This window comes from Aspergillus sydowii (assembly GCF_001890705.1).
Source record: "Aspergillus sydowii CBS 593.65 unplaced genomic scaffold ASPSYscaffold_15, whole genome shotgun sequence".
Classification (NCBI taxonomy): domain Eukaryota; kingdom Fungi; phylum Ascomycota; class Eurotiomycetes; order Eurotiales; family Aspergillaceae; genus Aspergillus; species Aspergillus sydowii.
The window spans coordinates 60,875-80,033 of NW_024467873.1; the positions used below are offsets into that span (position 1 = coordinate 60,875).

Below are 19,159 nucleotides of genomic sequence, written 5' to 3' on the forward strand. Positions count from 1 at the left end.
GCTGGGAAGAGAGATGGACTGAGGCCGGACTGCTGCTGCTCCGATCTCCACGGGGATGTGGGGCTTCCGTGGTCGGAGTTTTCCCGATCTATGCAGAATGACGCATTATAATTGTCTGGAAGTGAGAAATAGGCTAGAGATTTAGATTACAGGAGTTGTACGTGGCGGAATGGTTGGAGTGTGGAATGGAATGATGCTATACAACTGGGCCGCTTGCCCTACTTTATGACATACAAAAGCCTCAACAACAGAACAGAAACACCACAACACATATCAGACATTCTCTGAATGCTCTGCACTCCCCTTGATTCCCTCGCCTTTAACCCCAAAGACATCTCTGGATGTAACCGCTGCTGGCCCGTCAAACACCTCTGCAATCTCCTCCAGCGAGTGTCCCTTTGTCTCAGGGAACACAAAGTACGTCACAGCAAGAAGAACGACGTCAAACGCACAGAAGAAGATGTAGTATCTCCAGCCAATATTATCCAATGCTACTGGGTTGACGAACGCCAGGATAATCAGCGAGCCGTAGACGGAGAGCAGCTCCACCGTCAGGCCCTTGCTTCGCGTCGTGTAGGGGAAGATCTCGGTTGGATAGCCCATTAGCAGAGGAGTGTAGGCAATATCGTAGTGAAAGTAGAAGATAAAGACAAAGGCAATCACCGTCCGGCCCAGGGCTGAAACCTGCGTGCTGTCGAAGACTGCAGAGCATGCCGTCCAGATCACAAAGGAGACCAGCATTCCTACTGCAGACCAGAGGAACAGAGTGCGTCTGCCCAGGCGATCAACAAACATAGCAGCGCTCAAGGCCGCAATGAAGTTGAAGACCTGCAGGAGGCCGTTGATGAGGGTTTGCGTGTCTGTGTCGGTGACGCCGACGGTGTCCAGCACCAGTGTGAGATAGTACGATACAACGGCAACTCCCTGGTGGAATTAGCACTCGAAGCATAAGATTGACGAGATATGGAGCACTCACGTTCCACTGCGCAAAGGCACCGACGCAGACAGCGATGAACGTGCGCTTGCGGTTTCCTGGAGTCTTGACGAGCGCCGTCCAGCCTGTCTCTGCAGCCTGATGCTCCAGCTCAATTGTACGCACGATTTCTGCCATCTCGAACTCGATGAGAGGGTGCGATACTTCTCCGGCTGTATGGTGCTGTGCAAGGAGCTCGCGTGCTTCCTCTGTCCTGCCTTTTGCAACAAGCCATCTGTCTTTGTTAGCGGCACTATCTACACATATCTGATATCCTATATATCTGATCGAGCTCACCGTGGAGATTCCGGCACTGCCCAAAAGAGAACAACCTGAACCAAGGGAAATCCGGCCTGGACAATCGATGGCACTCTCCACGTCCAGTCGTTGTCGAGATGCTTCTGCGTGCCGTAGCACGTCCACGAAGCCAGGATGGCGCCCAAATAATACATCGTCCAGAAGGCACTTGATCCGTCAATACTGTCCACACAGTTGCCCAGAGATAATATGCAAACTCACCAGGTATACTTTCCACGATGAGTCGGATACGCCAGCTCGGTAATCAACATCGGAGACGGCTGCACAACAAGCATCGACCCGATCCCAACAAGCACTCGACTAAACACAAACATGCCGTATTGGACCGATGCCGCTTGAATGATTGATGCCACGATAATCACGACGGCTCCGCTGAGGAGTGTCCAGCGTCGACCGATACGATCCGAGAGTATACCGACGACCGGAAGGGAGATGACGCTGCCGATGGACTGGGCTGCGTTGACGACTCCGAGGATGGGCCCAGCCGGGTTGCCAAAGTAGTTTTTCCATTCTGAGATGGATTGGAGGCCGTTCATGAGGGACCCTGGTAGACATTAGCACCTGGGTGGAGGCGGATAGTACAGTGTGCCTACCATCGTAGCCTGCCACGGCGGAGGACAGGAGAGGGATCATGAGAATTAGATTCAATTTAAGGAGATGAGGGATTCGAAGCCAAGTGCGCTCATCTTGGGGGAGGACAGAGGCCAGTGCCTCGCCGACGATATCCTGGTCCTTCATGTTGAGTCTGCTGGGAATGGCACCAAAGGTTGAGGGAAAAGCCGGAGAAAGCGATATACGGAGGCCAGCTCTATATATACGACGGCGTCAAGATCCTGGCCAAGACGAATAAAGCAACGAGGGACTTGGGCAGACCTTAATCCCTCGCGAGTCTCAGCCACAGGATGATTCAATCGAGCCCAACCGGCGCTGGGACAGCCTGCCCACCCCCTCGAGCCGGCTGCTGGGTCTGGCATGACTCGGGTGGAGCAGTGAAGCGACTAACGCACGCTCCCCATGGGGAATGCACGCCAGCGATTGCTTGAGGGCCTGTGCCGGAGCACTTCCGGTGCTGATCGAGGCCGGACGACGTCGTCCGTTGCTTCGGGCCTGCGGGGCCGTTATACCTCCCATATAGCCGCTTAACCGGTATCAGTCCACCGTCTTCTCTCGTCTCTGGTGCTGGTCCGGACGGGATGACAGTCCACTGTCTTCTGCGGTTGCCCGCTTTCTCCTGGCTGTAAACATGGCCTCCAACTTGTCCCCTGCCCACCCAGCGGGGGCCGTACGGAGCAGACGCGAGCAGGCGGACAAGCACCTTGTGAGGCACAATGCAGTCTTCTAAAGTCTTTAAAGGGGGCAGGGAACGTTCTACTTCTGGGTAAACACCTCGAGTTGCTCTATCTCTTACCTCCTCTTTCGTATCCCTATCCATCCATACCCTATTCCTCCACCAGACAGCCACAATGACCAACCAACAAAGCATCAAATGGCCCACCCCGTCGCTCCCCGACAGCGTCTTCAAGATGTTCGACATGCACGGCAAAGTCGCCATCATCACAGGCGGCTCCGGCGGAATCGGCTACGAAGTCGCGCGCGCCCTCGCTGAAGCCGGCGCCGACATAGCCCTCTGGTACAACTCCTCGCCCGCCGACGACCGCGCAGCAACACTCGTCAAGGACTTTGGCGTGCGCGCAAAGGCATACAAGGTTTCTGTACAAAGCTTCGACGAGGTACCACGGATACCATCACCTACGCACAACTAATACAATGTGCTAACCCAACCCAACCCACCCAGGTCCAAGCCGCAACCAACGCCGTCGTCTCCGACTTTGGCGGCCTAAACGTCATGATCGCCAATGCCGGAATCCCATCCAAAGCAGGCGGACTGGACGACAAGATCGAGGACTGGCAGCGCGTCGTGGACGTGGACTTCTCAGGCGCATACTACTGCGCGCGCGTGGCGGGCGAGATCTTCCGCAAGCAGGGCCACGGAAACCTCATCTTCACGGCGTCGATGAGTGGGCATGCGGCGAATGTGCCGCAGCAGCAGGTATGTCATACTCCATTCCATACTCTCCCATCCTAGTTAGGATTGTCTAGATATGATGGTCGTGGTATACTGACAAGATGCCCGCAGGCCTGCTACAACGCCTGCAAAGCCGGTGTCATCCACCTCGCCAAATCACTGGCCGTCGAATGGGCGGGCTTTGCGCGCGTGAACAGCGTGAGCCCGGGATACATCGACACACCTATCAGCGGTGATTGTCCGTTTGAGATGAAGGAGGCGTGGTATGGGCTGACGCCGCTGCGGAGGGATGCGGACCCGCGAGAGCTGAAGGGCGTCTATCTTTATCTGGCGAGTGATGCCAGTACGTATACCACGGGAGCGGACATTGTGGTTGATGGGGGTTATACTTGCCGGTAGATGGGCTGGTTATATATAGACTAGATATAGAATTACGATGTTTACTTGATGTCTTCGTTGCTTCAGTGACAGTTTCGTATGAGTTGTAGGATTAAAGTCAAACAAATGATAAAAGTACTGCCAGTTAACCATTGATGCGACCTGGGCAAGATGAAAATAACATTGAATTCCTCCCGTACCCAACCATCCATGCCACTCAAACGCCAGCCAGCTAGCCATCCAGCAGTAAATGCTCAAGTACAAATCTGTCAACTCCACAACGGCGGGTGAATATACTCCTGCGCCCGATCCAGGATATTCGGGATCGTCCATTCCCCGCTTGTCGAGCTCTCTGGTGTCTGCGGCGGCAGGGAGCCCAGGTTCGGCGTCATCCCTGACGGCGGAAGCGGCACCATCGGATTTGCATTCGGGTGCATAGCCGTCGCCGGATTGAGGTATGTTGGAGACGCTCCCGTCGGCATAATAGATGGTGAAGGGCGGTGGTGGAACGCTGCTTCCAGCTTCTCAAGCGCGCGGAGGGTCTTCGTCAAAGGCTTTGCCCACTGTGTTTGGGAATCTGCCGCCGCTGCCGCAGCGGCAGGGGAGCTCAGCGCAGCAGGCGACCCCGATACAGGGTTCATGATCGGCTGCCCGAGGGAGTTATATAAGGGGTTGCGGTCCACGGATGCGTCTTGTGGCGATCCATAGTCGAATTCGGCATTGGCGCGTTCGCTGATGATTGCTTTGAGCTTGCGAAGGAGCGTCCAGAAATGCGCGTTTGATTTGGATTCTTCGGTGACGGCGAGCAGGAAAATAGAGCTGATTGCGCGTTGTAGTGTGATCCAGGAACGGGACGCGTGGGAGCTGACAGCGTGCATCTCCACGTAGGCTTCGACAGTGGTCATCAAGTGATCAAGGCAGTCGGCGCGCATGCGGGAGGTTTGTGGGTCGCGGGTGTTGGCGGTGGCTTTGAGCGCTGGCCGGCAGAGCTCAGAGGAGAAGTATGAGGAATGGAGTTTTAGGACGTTGCGCTCAAGGTGTTCGGTTGGCGTCATGCAGTATTGAGGATCTCGGAGGTAAGGGCGTGCTTGGATAAGGATTTTCTGAATTTGATCTTTGTAGTCTTGAATAGTTTCCCAGCTCATCTGTGAGTGTGGACTGAGCATCCGGCTGCGGACAACTTTGAGAGCCAGGGAGATCACCCCGCAGAGGGACTCGAAATATGAGAAGTCGCCCGGTTGCGCACCTTCACGCTTCGCAATTCCTGGTTGGCAAACAGCGGTAGTGGACGGCCGATCATATGATAGCGAGAAATGGCTATCTTGCCATGCCATAGACCACCATACGTGTCGTCGTCGATAACGTTCCGCCGCTGAAAAGTGGCTGGATTCAACGTGCAAACCGAGCGCCAGGCCCATTCGAAGTGTCATACCTAACTAGTCAGTAACGAGCAATTACGGCCGGAGAAACGGCTTACCAAGTAAAACGTAGGAAATCCCGGGGTTCATATTATACGACAAAACATTGCCAATCACGAGCAAAGTTTGGATGGCTTCTATCGTCGGCTGGGATAGAAAGTTCGTCATTCGAAGGCATTGGTAGGAGCAGCACACTATACAGTCAGCATTATACAGCATCGTACCCAGAATAGATGCATACCATATACTTGGGAACTGAGTTCTCTCTCCTTTCCGGGTAGATCGGAAGATTGACAGCCCGAGGCAAGGACTGCGAACAAAAGACCGAGGTATGCAATAGAAATGCCAAACGGTCTTTGCGCTTGGTCGTCATCAGCTCGATAAACACCGCCCGCAGCAACTCTGTTTTGTAACATAAGGTCGAGATTCCGTTCAAACAGGGGCACATCCTCGATGACAGGGTAGATCGCGCCGGCGATATCGCGGTAATAGGAAAAGAACCTAACCCGTTAGCCCAAATTCCCTAAATCCGGGATAGTGGTAACTCACTCCTTGCATTGCTGGTCCGTCGGAAGGGCGCAGCAGACCGCGCTGATGTCAAAGGTAGACATGTCAGAGGACCATAAATCAACAAACGGATACGTAGCAGACTCGTTATCCAGACCAAGCTTCGGCAAAATTCCACCCTCCAGCAGCGTCTGCAGCTGATCGGAACCAGACTTGTTGTTCAAAATGTAAGCCATGACAGACCTCGACCCAAGGTGCACGGTACCCTCGCCCAAGGTATTCGGGGCATGAATACCCTCTCGCTCGGGCGACGCCCCTTTGGACCGACTACTCGCATCGCCACCGCTCTGTACGCTGCCCGTCTCCAGCGTCGAGCCAGAGCCAATGCCCGCGCCTGCGCCTGCGCCATCTTCATTCACCTTATCCAGCCCAGCCCGCATAATCGCAAGCGTCTGCTCCATTTCCTTCAATCTCGTGCGCACATTATCCCAGTCCTCGCGCGCAATCGAAACCCGTCCTGCACTTGCCGGACTCGACTGGCTACCCAATCCCACGCCAGGCTCCTGCTTCAACCTCACAGATCCATCCACTAACCCCGCCTCCCCACCAGCGGACAGCCTCGTGCCCGCTCCATCCATATACCCGGACCCCATCGTCGCAGTGTGTCCAACATCGGGCCCCATCCCAGCCCCAGCCCTCCTCTTCGACGGGCGCTCATAAGAGCAAAGCTCCGCATGGTCACGCTTCACGCACCCATCACAGGGCAAGTTCCGGTCGCATTTCACCTTCCGCGCATGGCACGGGTAGCAAGCTTTTGGCTCGCGCGCTTTTCGCTTCGCACGGATAATCGCATCGACTTGTGCCTGGGGGAGGTCGCTAGCGGGCCCGTGCGCGGTGGCCGAGCCTCTGCTTGGTCCGGATCCGGGTCCAGGTCCGTTGTCGGCGGGCGCCGCGGGCGAGTACGACATGGACGTTTGGATGGAATGGGGAGAGGTGTGGTTGGCGCTGTCCATGGTTGTGTTTATAACTCGAACTGCCTTCTATAATCCCTTCATTTCATGCGGGCATTCCCGGACGGGTTCGGACGGGGTCAATCAATGGTTAAGGTTCACGGTTTACTGCAAGGGCAGACGCTCGACTCGAGATGTAGGTAGGTGGGGGCGCATCAATTGGTCGACTGTGTCGGTCGGGGATTTGACAGCGGCGCGTTCGCGAATGGCGGACAGCAATGGGGGAACGCGAGTCGATGGGCGTCTCGATCGTGCATCGTGATGGCCGCTGAGTCCAAGTCCTGACGCCAAAACGGCGGCGGAGTTGTGGATGACTCAGCGAGTCACGTGGATTAAATGACATCACTTGCCGTTTTGGGGGTTGAAGACCGAATACAATATTTACTGAGTAATACAGTGTATCTAAGTGAGTGGTCTCCATATCGGCCAATCACTGCGTGCTAAATACTGCGGAAAAGTCAAGTAAAGCTATGGTCGCATTTGGTTGTAGCAAATTGTGTTCTACTCCTGCCAAGGGGAAGCATATCAATGCCACTACGTCGTCAGAATATTTCTTAAATTTCACTCTGATAGACTCGACACTAATTTAAACACGTTCAACCTTCTCACGAGCAGCAGCAGCTTCCTCCTCGGCAACCAAATCAGCAGGAATGCGGTCCGGCGTCGTGTTGACAAGCATAATCATCGGCAGTAGAGAAACTCCAAGCAGGGCAAAGGTCACAATGCTGAAAGAGTGTCAGTAATTTGCATAGCAATGGACGTTAACTGGACATACAATCCAATAAACGGGTTAGTCGTCGTTTGGGTATTCATGCCGTAGGCAATGGCCTGCCCAATAGCTTCAATGCACCTGAACGCAGCGCCGTTTCGGACGTTTTCTATGTGGATTTAGTACATTTCGATTCTGGCGGTAGACGCAAACTTACGCTGGGCATCTGTCGCAAAGGACGATAGAAGCCAGTACATGTATGACTGTGAGAACGGCCCCGTAGTCTGCACGAAGAAATACGGCAGGAAAGAGGACGGGTACAGCCCATCTTCCCAGTCAATATGTCCCGGGTTATGGCGATTGAACCGGGTCTGCATAATAATAGACCAGATATACACGCCGACATTGAGAATGACAACGATGTAAAGGCCGAGTTGGGCACGGCGGCGCTGGCTGAGGCCTTTCATATCGAGGATGAAGCCCAGGCCAAAGCATCCAACACTGAACTTGGTCAGCGAGTGCAAATGCTGGAGAAACGTCTCACTTACATGCAGAAGAAAGGCGAAATTAGAGAAGAAAGAGCGCGCGCGCGCACAGAGAAATAAGTTCCCAAATAGGTGGTCCAGGTGCCGCTGTGATGGTTAGCCCTATCCAGCTTCGAATTGCGCAGTCTTACGTGTAGAAGAACGACCACAGCGCCCAGCCAGCCGAAAGCACAATCAGTCGCGAAGTCACTGTCTTGCCAATGCGCTTGAATTCCTGCTTGGTGGAAAGTGTCTCTGCAGTAACGATTGTCGTGCCATCAGATCGAACAACGCGTTCGAAGGGAGCAATCAACAGCGCGAATGGCAAACTGTGACAGGTTAGATCTAAAACATGTACTGGATAGGTCTGCACTCACGCAATACATTCAATGACCACAAAGGCAACGTAGGTGTCCGGGGTAATGCCTCCATCTGCTCCCTTCTCGTGGTTCTTTGCGAGACTGACAAGACTGTTAGAATGATCCCTTGTCTGTATAGCTTTGGACTCACTTGATGGCACCGCCAACCAACTGCCCGAGATTCCGCGATACAATCCACAGAGCCAAATACTTTCCACGAGCACCGGTTGGTGCAAGCGTCATGATGGCTCCGGCCTCGGCGACATACCAACAGGCTGTGCCCATGCCGCTGATTGCACCGCTGAGAATGAGGTACTGCCGAAGACAAGTCAGATTTCAGACTCTTGAAACACGTTTTTAACTGTAACACTCACCCATTGGTTCCCAAACTTGCTATTGCAGTAGTATGCAGACCCCTGGATAGGGAAGGACATCGAGCCGAGAACCAGCGCCCACTTGACTCCAATCTTGTTCACCAAAGGGCCGCCCATGAAGCAGACTAACGTTGCTTGTCAGCGTGAAGCTTTCGCAGACGGAGGATAATACATACCAACTGCAAGCATGGCGTAGTTGATAGCTATGGAGATATTTGACACCCGCGTAGTCGCAAGGCCTCCTCCTCCGAGACCTTGGAGACGATCAGCAAATCCACACTATACAATTGAAGGGAGCTGCCTTACCAGTAATCGCATCAGACATTGCAGGCCCGCAGAACGCCTGGATACTCAGAAGCATCATCTGCGTCAAACTGTGCTGCCACACCCGCTTCCACAGAGGCACAGTCGCCCTGTAGTGCTCCATGTCAACCCCGTGCACAACTTCGGCCATCGCAACAGGCGAGCCAGGACGATCCTCCTGCGGGGAAGCAGTCTTCGAGTCGGTCATGATGAAGTTATGAGAGTCAATCTTGGGCAGAAAAGCAAGACGCCAGAGGCAAGACTACCGGGTATATATACGCCAGGGAGCTATCTCTTTCTGTCCCTTTCTTACCCTCGGCTACCCCCCAGAATCTCGTATCTCTGGCAATGTCTGGCATTCTGTCTATCTCAGTGGGTCGATTCCCCACGTTCTCCTTCTCCAACTGGTGCCATGGGGTTCGGCTGGGACAGTGGAAGGTCCAGGCGAAAGACCGCACTAGTGTGGCCCTTGGCGATAAGCCATCGCTTGACTTGTGTGGTCAACTGGTCACCTCGTATCGCTAAGCTTCTTATCGCTCCTGGTGTCTTGTCTGTGTTGTCTGGCTGGCTGGCTGGCTGGGGGTTTGCCCGGTGGAAGGTCCACGCGAAGCAAAACGCCCTTTCTCCACTGCAGTCGGTGCTGTTCCGGTCGCTTAGCGCCAGCAGGATTATCTGGCATGATCAATGACTATCTTTATAAATACTACTTCTTTGCATCGCTATCGGGGCGTCAGAGGCGAGTTATCAGTGGAGCTTCCATATCTTCGCCCGTCACATGATATCCACGGTCGGTCGCTGTGACTTCAATTCCCTTCTATCTCGCCTTTCCCTCTTGTTCGCCATTCTGTAAATTAATCAACATGGCCCCGTCACGCGCAAACACAACAGTCGTCGTGGTCGGCGGAGGCGGCACAATGGGCTCGTCGACAGCCCTGCATCTCGTGCGCGCTGGATACACTCCGTCCAACATCACAGTGCTGGACACGTACCCGGTCCCCTCGGCGCAGTCGGCGGGGTACGATCTGAACAAGATCATGAGCATCCGGCTGCGCAATAAGCCCGATCTGCAGCTGTCGCTGGAGGCGCTGGATTTGTGGAAGAACGACCCGCTATTCAGGCCTTTCTTCCATAGAGTTGGGATGGTGAGTCACTTTTGGAATGGATGATCTCGGATCTATACTAAAAGAACGCAGATTGACTGTTCTTCAACAGCAGAAGGCATTGAAGGTCTGAGACGGAAACACCAAGCCTTAATCGATGCGAATGTCGGGCTGGAGAAGACGAACTTCCTGCTGGAAAGCGAAGACGAAATCTTAGCAAAGGCGCCGCACTTCACCCGCGAGCAAATCAAGGTATCTGAACCTATTCCAATGATCCAGTGGATATTGGACGGCACTCACCAGGACAGGGCTGGAAAGGCTTGTTTTGTGGCGACGGGGGCTGGCTTGCTGCTGCCAAAGCCATCAATGCGATAGGACAGTTCCTCCGAAGCCAGGGCGTCAAGTTTGGTTTTGGCCGGTACGTTCATACAGTTTTATAGTGCTCAAGTCACTGACAGTCGCAGTGCTGGGACATTCCAACAGCCTCTGTTCACCGATGGGACGAAGACGACATGCAGCGGCGTCGAGACTGCGGATGGCACCAGATACTACGCCGACAAGGTCGTTCTCGCAGCTGGAGCCTGGAGTCCGACTCTAATCGATCTAGAAGACCAGTGCGTTTCAAAAGTAAGTCCCAGCAACCATGTCAACGTCAACAGCTCGCTTCTAATCACCGGCAGGCCTGGGTGTTCGCCCATATCCAACTCACGCCGGCCGAAGCAGCTCAGTATAAAAACTCCCCAGTCGTATACGACGGCGACTACGGCTTCTTCTTCGAGCCCAACGAGTAACCACCCTTCCCCGGTAAAGAATACAGTGACTAACGCCAGCACAGTAACGGCATAATCAAAGTCTGCGACGAATTCCCGGGCTTCACGCGCTTCAAGCAACACCAGCCTTACGGCGCCTCTTCGCCCAAACCCATCTCTGTCCCCAGATCCCACGCCCAGCACCCAACAGATACATACCCCGATGCCTCGGAGGTCACCATCAAAAAGGCAATTGCCCGATTCCTACCGCGCTTCACAGACAAGGAGCTGTTTAACCGCACTATGTGCTGGTGCACGGATACGGCTGATGCGAACGTGCTGATATGCGAGCATCCACGCTGGAAGAATTTCATCGTCGCGACGGGGGATAGTGGGTAAGTTCGATATATTAATTAAAAACCACAAATAAAAAAAAAAATAAAAAATAAAAAGATAAAACGGCCTTGCTGACTTGCTAACAGACATTCATTCAAACTCCTGCCGAGTATCGGAAAACACATTGTCGAGCTCCTCGAAGGATCTCTATCACCAGAGCTGGCTGAAGCATGGAGATGGAGACCAGGCAGCGGTGATGCCCTGAAGTCTCGGCGAGATGCTCCTGCAAAGGATCTCGCTGATCTACCGGGTTGGAAGCACGATTCAAAAATGTAGTTAATATAATTCATTATACAATAGAGGCCATAAATAGTCTATGTAGGTATAAACCGTCTCCGCATGAGCTCGGAACGCATTAACAGGATATAGAGGTATAATACGAAAGAAGAACAAGAAATCACACGCTTCCAGTGTAAACATGCAAGCTTTTATGCCAGACATTATGGAAAAATCAACAAAAGTTTATGCTTTGGCCTCGTTGGCCTGCTCCTCGTCATCGGCAAAAGCGAATTTCGAGAAACGGCGGATCGACGCGCCCTTGAAGTAGAAGACATAGGGAATCGCACAGCACGCAAGCGCAATAAAGGCAAGGAGTGTGCTAGCCCACTGGTCGCCCAGGCGTTCGTACATCTGCTCGGTGAAGAGCACGGTCGAGGCACCCCAGATAGAACGCAGGAAGGTCTTGGCTGCGAGGGCAGAAGCGGCTTGGTGCTGGTATGTGTCCACTGGTAGGCGTTAGTGTCTGAAACGATCATATCCTTGTGTGATAGCAGAAACTTACCAAGATAGTTGTTGGCCGAGTTGTACAGGAAGATGAAGCCGAATCCGACAGGCCAACCACCGATAGCAGGTCCAAACCAGTGGATCTGTGGGTACGAGGTCCAGGCAAAGATGAACAAACCAATAGGGATAAACCAGCAGGAGATCATCATTGGGACGAGACGGGCTTCGGCCGGAGGCTTGCCGCCATATTTGGCATACAGCGAGAGATAGTGCTTGTTGACGAAGGGGGCGCAGGCTGCGCTCATCACGACACCGATAGCAAGGGGAATAAACATGAGACCGGTTGAGCCAGCGCTCCATCCCTTTCCACCCTCGTAGACAATTGGGTACGCAACGAAGAACATGTAGAGGAGGCCATAGAGGACGGACATGTAGATGGAGATGAAGAGGACGATGGGCTCGAGGAAGAGGAGCTGGAAGGGCCGGAGGAGGAAGACGCGGAGACGCTCTCCAAGGGGACGAGCATCCAGCTCAGTCTCTGTCACATAGTTCGGGTCGTTCTCGGTCTTTCTCAGCTTCTTTGCTCGTTTGGCGAGGATGGCCGGGGCTGAGGTCTCGGGGACGGTGAAGGTGATGAGCACCCAGGCGACGAATGAAAGGATCAAGGTCAGCCAGTACAGCCACCGCCATCCAGTCGCATCAGCGAGGTAGCCACCAGCAAGAGGACCAATGGCTGGACCCAGGAAGGGGCTGGCAGAGAAGGCGGCCATGGGGACACCGCGTTCCTCGTTCTTCCACATATCGGCGAGCGTCCCGCCAACCAGGGTCATTGGGGCACTGAATGCGATACCGTCAATAGCACGGCAGACGATCAGGGTCCCAATGTTCTGAGCGACGGCGCACGGGATAACGAAGATGAAAGCCAGCAGGAGAGTGGCCGCGTAGACGGGACGGCGTCCGAACATCTCGGACATGGGGGCAAACGCCATTGGACCAACACCAAAGCCAACCACAAACACCGTCACGACGACCAGACTGACCTCGCGCGAGACACCAAACTCCTTTGCAGGGCCGGGGATGTCGGCTGTGATGACACTGCTGGCGAAGGCGACGACGAAGCAGGTAAAGGCGACGACCATGGTGATGTACCACTTCTTCGCCTTGGACCAGTTCTTGGGGTTCTCGGGGTCGTCGATCTTGAAGGTAACCAGCTTCCAGTCCTCTGTCTTGCCCTTGGCGGATGGCAGGGGCTTGATGATCTCGCCGGTCTGGGTCTCGTTGACGTACTCCTCGATGTTGGCATTGTCGGTCAGGGTGCGGAAGGGCAAGTCGGTGGGGTTGACCTCTCCCCTGGCAGAGCCCAGGGAAAAGGTCTGGTGCAGTTCATTGCTGTGATCTGGTTGTTGAGACTGCATGGTGGTGTTCTACTATCCTATACAAGTATAGATACAAGTATAGATACAAGTATATAGTGAGTAGAAGTAGTGAAGACGGTTAAGGATCAGGAACAGGCTGAGGCGGGGTCGGCCTGTATTATATAGCCGGCCATGTGGCATCTCTCTGGAACCAGGTCCCGCAACACAGGAGAAAACCCACAGCAGAGACGAGAAGAATCGGCGTCTTGATCGGATTCCATCCTTGACGTTGCGGGCCGATTTGCCTGAACTGCCCCCGGCTTCCCGATCGGGACACACACGCGCTAGCCGGATCAGGCAACATGGTACGAGGGCGGATCTAGACTGCCTTCATCGACGTTATCACTTGCTGCAGCAAGGATTCAGTGCAATTACAACACCATCGCTCTGCGTCGACATCTTGTTGGTAGGCATCTTGTTGGTAGACACCGATGCCATCATCCTCAAGCGCTGGTGATCACCTTCCCAGTTACGTTCCTCTTCGGTAGCGAACTAGCGGTTGACATCGTGGCAAGACCAGAGCCCTGAGCAGCAGCAAAGATTTTAAAAACCAAAAACTGCCATGTCAAATTGGCCCAAGCTCAGACCCGCTCCGGCCAGCTTTCCGTGCCAAGACTTTCCTTGCGCCACGGAACATATCGCCAAATCTGGCAACACCCTCCGCTTTCCAGATTCGGAAACTGCCAACCAGCCAGGCATCAAAGGCTCTGAGGGCAAAGAGAAAGGCTGAGGATTGGAGAGTAATTTAGCAGGTGATATGTGCCCATCCATCACCAGGTTTTAGCCTTCTGGGTCAATATTAGTGTATCCACCTGGACTCATGTGCTGTTATCCATTGTATGCTCCGCTGTGGTCCGCAGTATACATTTCTCACCCACTACCACTACCACCATCGGCACCAATCACCAAACAATCCTCCTTTCACGATGGGTCTTTCTGAATCTAACTAATGCCGTCTTATGTACTTTGAATTCAAAACTTGAACTACAAACGTGAAGGTAAGCTCGACGATGGATGGCAGGCCACGTGATGATAAGCCCGATAAGCCGGAAGCGGACTAGCGCGGGGCTCTCCAGAAGAAATCGAGCATTGTGAATTTTCCCGCCGCCAGACGACGAGCAGCCCAGCTCTTCTCCATCGGTGAACGCCCTGATCAGTCGGAGCTCGCTCCTCGAGGAGTATCATCGCTCCAGTCCAACTAGAGGTCTTCATTGGTCCTCGTCTCGATCCCTCCCTCGACTTCTCCCGTCCACTCTCGCCACCCCTCCGAACGCCCCGTTGAGTCACCTACAAACGCCGTCGCAATGGTCTCTCCCTTCAACTCGGCGGATTTTGCCCTCCCGGGCTCTGTTGCTTTCTCCCGCTCTCGTGGCCGGGCGATTGCGGCGTCCATCGGCGCACAGGATGTCCGTGCCCAATGGATTCATTACGTCCACACTTCAGACCGTCTCCCCGAATTCCAACAAGACGTCCTCCAACAACTCCTTCATTACGGAGATATCACCGACATCCCGCCCACATTCAGTGCCGAAGACGGCGGATTTGATGTCTTCTACGTTTTCCCTCGGACTGGAACAATCTCGCCGTGGAGCTCGCAAGCCACCGGTATCGCCCAAGTATGCGGGTTGAAAAACTACGTGAAGCGCATCGAGCGCGGTATCAAGATCTCCTGCCTCCGTCCCGCACTTGGAGAGTACAAGCCGGGATTCAAGGATGTCCTCCACGACCGGATGACGCAGCTGATCAGTGAGAGCGAGCCCGACTTGCACTTGATGTTCTCCGAACACAGCCGCCTGCCTCTCGAAACCGTCCCCATCAGCGGCAGTGACAAGTCCCCGAAGGAAGTGCTGCAGGAAGCAAACAAGCGGATGGGTTTGGCATTGGAGGAGTCTGAGATCGATTACCTCGCCGCTGCCTATGGCCCCAATGGCCCGCTCGCTCGTGACCCCACCGATGTCGAGCTGTTCATGTTCGCCCAAGTCAACTCGGAACACTGTCGTCACAAGCAATTCAATGCCTCCTGGACAATTGATGGAATGGAGATGCCCAACAGTCTCTTCTCCATGATCCGAAACACCCACCGGAAGAGCCCCGATCACACTGTGAGCGCATACAGCGACAACGCCGCCGTCCTACAAGGGTTCGACTCCTTCTTCTGGGCCCCCGACACTACTACCGGAGAGTGGAACCATACAAAGGAACTCGTCCATTTCCTAGCCAAGGTGGAAACTCACAACCACCCTACCGCGGTTTCTCCCTACCCAGGTGCTGCTACCGGCTCCGGAGGTGAGATCCGTGACGAGGGAGCCGTTGGACGTGGCTCTAAACCAAAGGCTGGTCTCGCCGGTTACTGTGTGTCCGATCTCCTCATTCCAGGATTTAAGCAGCCTTGGGAGTTGGATGTCGGTAAGCCCAACCACATCGCCAGTGCTTTGGACATCATGCTGGAGGCACCAATCGGAAGTGCCGCGTTCAATAACGAGTTCGGTCGGCCTTGTATCTCCGGTTATTTCCGTACCCTGACGACTGAAATCGACATTGGCGATGGGCAGAAGGAGGTACGTGGTTACCACAAGCCTATTATGATTGCTGGTGGTGTTGGAACCGTTCGTCCCCAACATGCCATCAAGAAGCCCGATGCCGTCAAGCCTGGTGCTTTCCTCGTGGTCTTGGGTGGACCTGCCATGCTCATCGGTCTTGGTGGAGGTGCTGCCTCTAGTATCACATCTGGTGAAGGTTCGGTCGATCTTGACTTTGCCAGTGTGCAAAGAGGTAACGCCGAAGTGCAGCGCAGGGCCCAAGAGGTCATTAATGCATGTGTTTCCATGGGTGACAACAACCCTATCAAGTTCATCCACGATGTCGGCGCTGGTGGTCTCTCCAACGCTCTGCCCGAACTGATCCACGATTCGGGCTTAGGCGCCACCTTTGAGCTGCGCGAGATTGACAGTGCGGACAAGAGCATGAGCCCCATGCAGATCTGGTGCTGTGAGGCACAGGAGAGATACGTCATGGCTATCGGGGAAGAGAGCATGAACAAGTTCACGGCTATCTGCCACCGTGAGCGTTGCGGCTTCTCTGTTGTCGGTCGTGGAGGTGGAACCTCCGAGGAGGACAAGAAACTGATTCTCCTCGACCGAGAGTCCAAGGAGCACCCAACAGTCATCGACCTGCCCCTGTCAGTGCTTTTCGGCAAGCCTCCAAGGATGACTCGCACTGTGGACTCCCGGAAATTGAAGCTCCCTGCTGTAGACTCCAGCCTTACCACCTACCTTCCCTCGCTTGCGCCCAACCGCGGCGAGCTTATCGGTGAAGCTGCTAACCGAGTCCTATCCCTCCCTGCTGTTGGCTCCAAGTCTTTCCTCATTACCATTGGCGATCGAACGGTCGGTGGTCTTACTGCGCGTGACCAGATGGTCGGCCGATGGCAGACTCCAGTCTCCGATGTTGCTGTTACTGCTACCTCTCTCACTCAAGGTTTGACGACCGGTGAGGCTATGGCCATGGGTGAGAAACCCACTCTTGCCCTCATCTCCGCTGGAGCATCTGCCCGGATGGCCGTCGCGGAGTCGCTCATGAACATCGCCGCAGCCGACCTCGTTGATCGGTTGAGCCGCGTCAAGCTCTCTGCCAACTGGATGTCCGCCAGCAGTCACCCTGGAGAGGGCGCTGCTATCTACGAGGCCGTGGAAGCCATTGGCATGGAGCTCTGCCCGAAACTCGGTATCAGTATTCCCGTTGGTAAGGACTCCATGTCCATGAAGATGAAGTGGAAGGACGATTCCGGCGCGAAGGAAGTCACTGCACCCATGTCTCTGGTGATTTCCGCCTTTGCACCTGTGCAAAACTACCGCAAGACGTGGACACCTGCTCTTCGTCACCCCGAGGATGTTGGTGATACCGTGCTTATGTTCGTCGATTTGTCCTTCGGGCGGAGGGCTCTCGGCGGTTCCGCTCTCGCGCAGGTATTCAACCAAGTTGGTTCCGAATGCCCAGACATCCGCGATCTTGAGATCTTCAAGGACTACTTCGATGCGATACAGCAGTTGCAAGAAGCTGGTATCGTCCTTGCGTACCACGACAGGTCAGACGGTGGTCTTTTCACAACCCTCGTGGAGATGATGTTTGCTGGCCGTTGCGGTCTCGAGATCATGCTCGACAACATCTGCCCTGACCTCAGCACCAACAGCTTGATTGAGACTCTGTTCAACGAAGAGCTCGGAGCTGTCTTCCAGGTCCGCAAGGAGCACGAGATCCAATTCCGTTCATGCTTTGCCACCTGCGGTCCTCCCGCTGGCTTGATTCACAAGATCGGTCGGGTCTCTGAGAGGCCGAAGCAGAACCTCGCCGTCTACTACCAGGCCAGCCAGGTGTACCGCAACACCCGTGCCAACCTTCAGCAAACCTGGGCGTCCACATCCTACCACATGCAGAAGATGCGTGACACCGCCGCCTGCGCTGACCAGGAATTCGCCAACATCCTGGACGATGCGGACCCTGGTCTCTCTTGGAACCCAACCTTCGACCCCAAGGACCGCGCTCTCCCCTTCCTCACCAGCCTAACCTCCATGTCCCCCTTCACCAATAAGCCTCGGGTCGCCATTCTCCGCGAACAAGGTGTCAACAGTCAGGCTGAAATGGCCTTTGCCTTCAACACCGCCGGTTTCGCCGCCGTCGATGTCCACATGACTGACATCATCTCCGGCCGCGTCTCCCTCTCCAGCTTCGTCGGTCTCGCAGCCTGCGGTGGCTTCTCCTACGGTGACGTTCTTGGCGCCGGCCAGGGTTGGGCCAAGTCCGTGCTCTTGCACGAGAGCACCCGCTTCGAGTTCCAGACCTTCTTCCAGCGCCCTGACACCTTCGCTCTCGGTGTCTGCAATGGCTGCCAATTCCTCTCCCGTCTCTCCACCCTCATCCCCGGCGCCTCCAACTGGCCTACATTTGAGCGCAACGCCTCAGAGCAATACGAAGGCCGTGTCGCCATGGTCCGCATTTCCGACCCCGACCCATCCTCTCCCTCCGTCTTCCTTCACGGCATGCACGGCTCCTCCTTCCCCATCGCCGTCGCCCACGGCGAAGGTCGCGCCTCGTTCACCTCCTCGACTTCCGTCCCGCCCACCGACGCATCCTCTTTCGTCGCCCAGGGACTCGCACCAGTGCAATACGTCGACAACGCCACTCTCAAGCCGACAATGAAGTACCCCTTCAACCCCAACGGCAGTCCCGAGGGTATCGCCGGTGTTCGCAGCGCCGACGGCCGTGTCCTAGCGATCATGCCGCACCCCGAGCGTACCGTCATGAACGGCATTGGGAGCTGGCTGCCCGCTCGTGCAGCAGAATGGGGCGACATTGGGCCATGGGGACGCATTTTCTTCAGTGCCAGACGCTGGGTCGGTTGATTTATTTCATTATTTCGTCACTTATCATCTCTTTTACAACTTGGAACGAGAAAAAGATCTGTCTGTTTGTCGATTTATTCTGCGTCTCATTTGCGCTGTTGAGTTCTGCACACATGCTTGAATGTACGTTTGTACGTAGGTATATATGGGCCGAGAAAATTATGGTATGCTATGCTGGGATGACTTGAAGATTGCAAAAGAATGAACTTACTTGATATCAGATACTTTAGAGTTAAATAAATGAATTCCATATATTTCGAGTCTTGCATTATCCAAATAGAGCCGGTGGCTGGCATAAAAAATATCATTCTACATCGTGTCTCGTTGCATAATTATTACTTTTAGAATCCCGCACCGTAACCCGTAGCCGATGCCCTATAGAACGCCATCCATCACATCCAAGAAAGACATAAACACCAACCCATAGCTTAATAAGACAAGACAAGAATGTGACAGTAGTAATAAGTAGCGATAACAC

At 54.4% G+C, this 19,159-nt stretch overlaps 8 protein-coding genes across 8 annotated transcripts; 4 read left to right on the forward strand and 4 right to left on the reverse strand.

Annotated features, from left to right (window-relative positions):
• Positions 1–180: 180 nt before the first annotated feature.
• ASPSYDRAFT_82035 (uncharacterized protein) lies at positions 181–2,352 on the reverse strand. Its single transcript, XM_040851129.1, has 5 exons — positions 1,885–2,352; positions 1,493–1,835; positions 1,271–1,438; positions 977–1,208; positions 181–924 (listed from the first exon to the last, which is right to left on the reverse strand). The coding sequence occupies exons 1-5, from the start codon at positions 2,027–2,029 to the stop codon at positions 274–276; spliced, it is 1,539 nt and encodes a 512-aa protein (XP_040697476.1). The 5' UTR covers positions 2,030–2,352; the 3' UTR covers positions 181–273.
• Positions 2,353–2,754: 402 nt separating this feature from the next.
• Positions 2,755–3,716, forward strand: ASPSYDRAFT_161444 (uncharacterized protein; the record flags this gene model as incomplete). Its single annotated transcript, XM_040842993.1, has 3 exons — positions 2,755–3,021; positions 3,087–3,341; positions 3,429–3,716. The coding sequence occupies 3 exons, from the start codon at positions 2,755–2,757 to the stop codon at positions 3,714–3,716; spliced, it is 810 nt and encodes a 269-aa protein (XP_040697477.1).
• A 52-nt stretch (positions 3,717–3,768) lies between these two features.
• Positions 3,769–6,911, reverse strand: ASPSYDRAFT_50449 (putative C6 transcription factor). The gene is made up of 4 exons (XM_040848078.1): positions 5,663–6,911; positions 5,355–5,614; positions 5,173–5,307; positions 3,769–5,127 (listed from the first exon to the last, which is right to left on the reverse strand). The coding sequence occupies exons 1-4, from the start codon at positions 6,631–6,633 to the stop codon at positions 3,965–3,967; spliced, it is 2,529 nt and encodes an 842-aa protein (XP_040697478.1). The 5' UTR covers positions 6,634–6,911; the 3' UTR covers positions 3,769–3,964.
• A 195-nt stretch (positions 6,912–7,106) lies between these two features.
• On the reverse strand, positions 7,107–9,227 carry ASPSYDRAFT_211409 (uncharacterized protein). The gene is made up of 10 exons (XM_040844015.1): positions 8,903–9,227; positions 8,773–8,850; positions 8,597–8,721; positions 8,374–8,537; positions 8,241–8,324; positions 8,016–8,192; positions 7,888–7,986; positions 7,557–7,840; positions 7,406–7,508; positions 7,107–7,355 (listed from the first exon to the last, which is right to left on the reverse strand). The coding sequence occupies exons 1-10, from the start codon at positions 9,105–9,107 to the stop codon at positions 7,217–7,219; spliced, it is 1,458 nt and encodes a 485-aa protein (XP_040697479.1). The 5' UTR covers positions 9,108–9,227; the 3' UTR covers positions 7,107–7,216.
• ASPSYDRAFT_499854 (uncharacterized protein) lies at positions 8,852–9,673 on the forward strand. Its single transcript, XM_040847980.1, has one exon. The coding sequence runs from the start codon at positions 9,117–9,119 to the stop codon at positions 9,585–9,587; it is 471 nt and encodes a 156-aa protein (XP_040697480.1). The 5' UTR covers positions 8,852–9,116; the 3' UTR covers positions 9,588–9,673.
• Positions 9,674–9,759: 86 nt separating this feature from the next.
• On the forward strand, positions 9,760–11,651 carry ASPSYDRAFT_1162823 (NAD(P)/FAD-dependent oxidoreductase; the record flags this gene model as incomplete). The annotated part of the gene is made up of 7 exons (XM_040840118.1): positions 9,760–10,041; positions 10,093–10,251; positions 10,308–10,417; positions 10,464–10,626; positions 10,680–10,786; positions 10,835–11,143; positions 11,231–11,651. 7 exons carry the CDS (start codon positions 9,760–9,762, stop codon positions 11,418–11,420), a joined length of 1,320 nt encoding a protein of 439 aa, XP_040697481.1. The 3' UTR covers positions 11,421–11,651.
• ASPSYDRAFT_499868 (MFS transporter) lies at positions 11,521–13,563 on the reverse strand. Its single transcript, XM_040847981.1, has 2 exons — positions 11,926–13,563; positions 11,521–11,869 (listed from the first exon to the last, which is right to left on the reverse strand). Exons 1-2 carry the CDS (start codon positions 13,280–13,282, stop codon positions 11,607–11,609), a joined length of 1,620 nt encoding a protein of 539 aa, XP_040697482.1. The 5' UTR covers positions 13,283–13,563; the 3' UTR covers positions 11,521–11,606.
• Positions 13,564–14,320: 757 nt separating this feature from the next.
• Positions 14,321–18,956, forward strand: ASPSYDRAFT_500078 (phosphoribosylformylglycinamidine synthase). The gene is made up of 2 exons (XM_040847984.1): positions 14,321–18,845; positions 18,903–18,956. Exon 1 carries the CDS (start codon positions 14,587–14,589, stop codon positions 18,679–18,681), a length of 4,095 nt encoding a protein of 1,364 aa, XP_040697483.1. The 5' UTR covers positions 14,321–14,586; the 3' UTR covers positions 18,682–18,845; positions 18,903–18,956.
• The last annotated feature ends 203 nt before the right edge of the window (positions 18,957–19,159 follow it).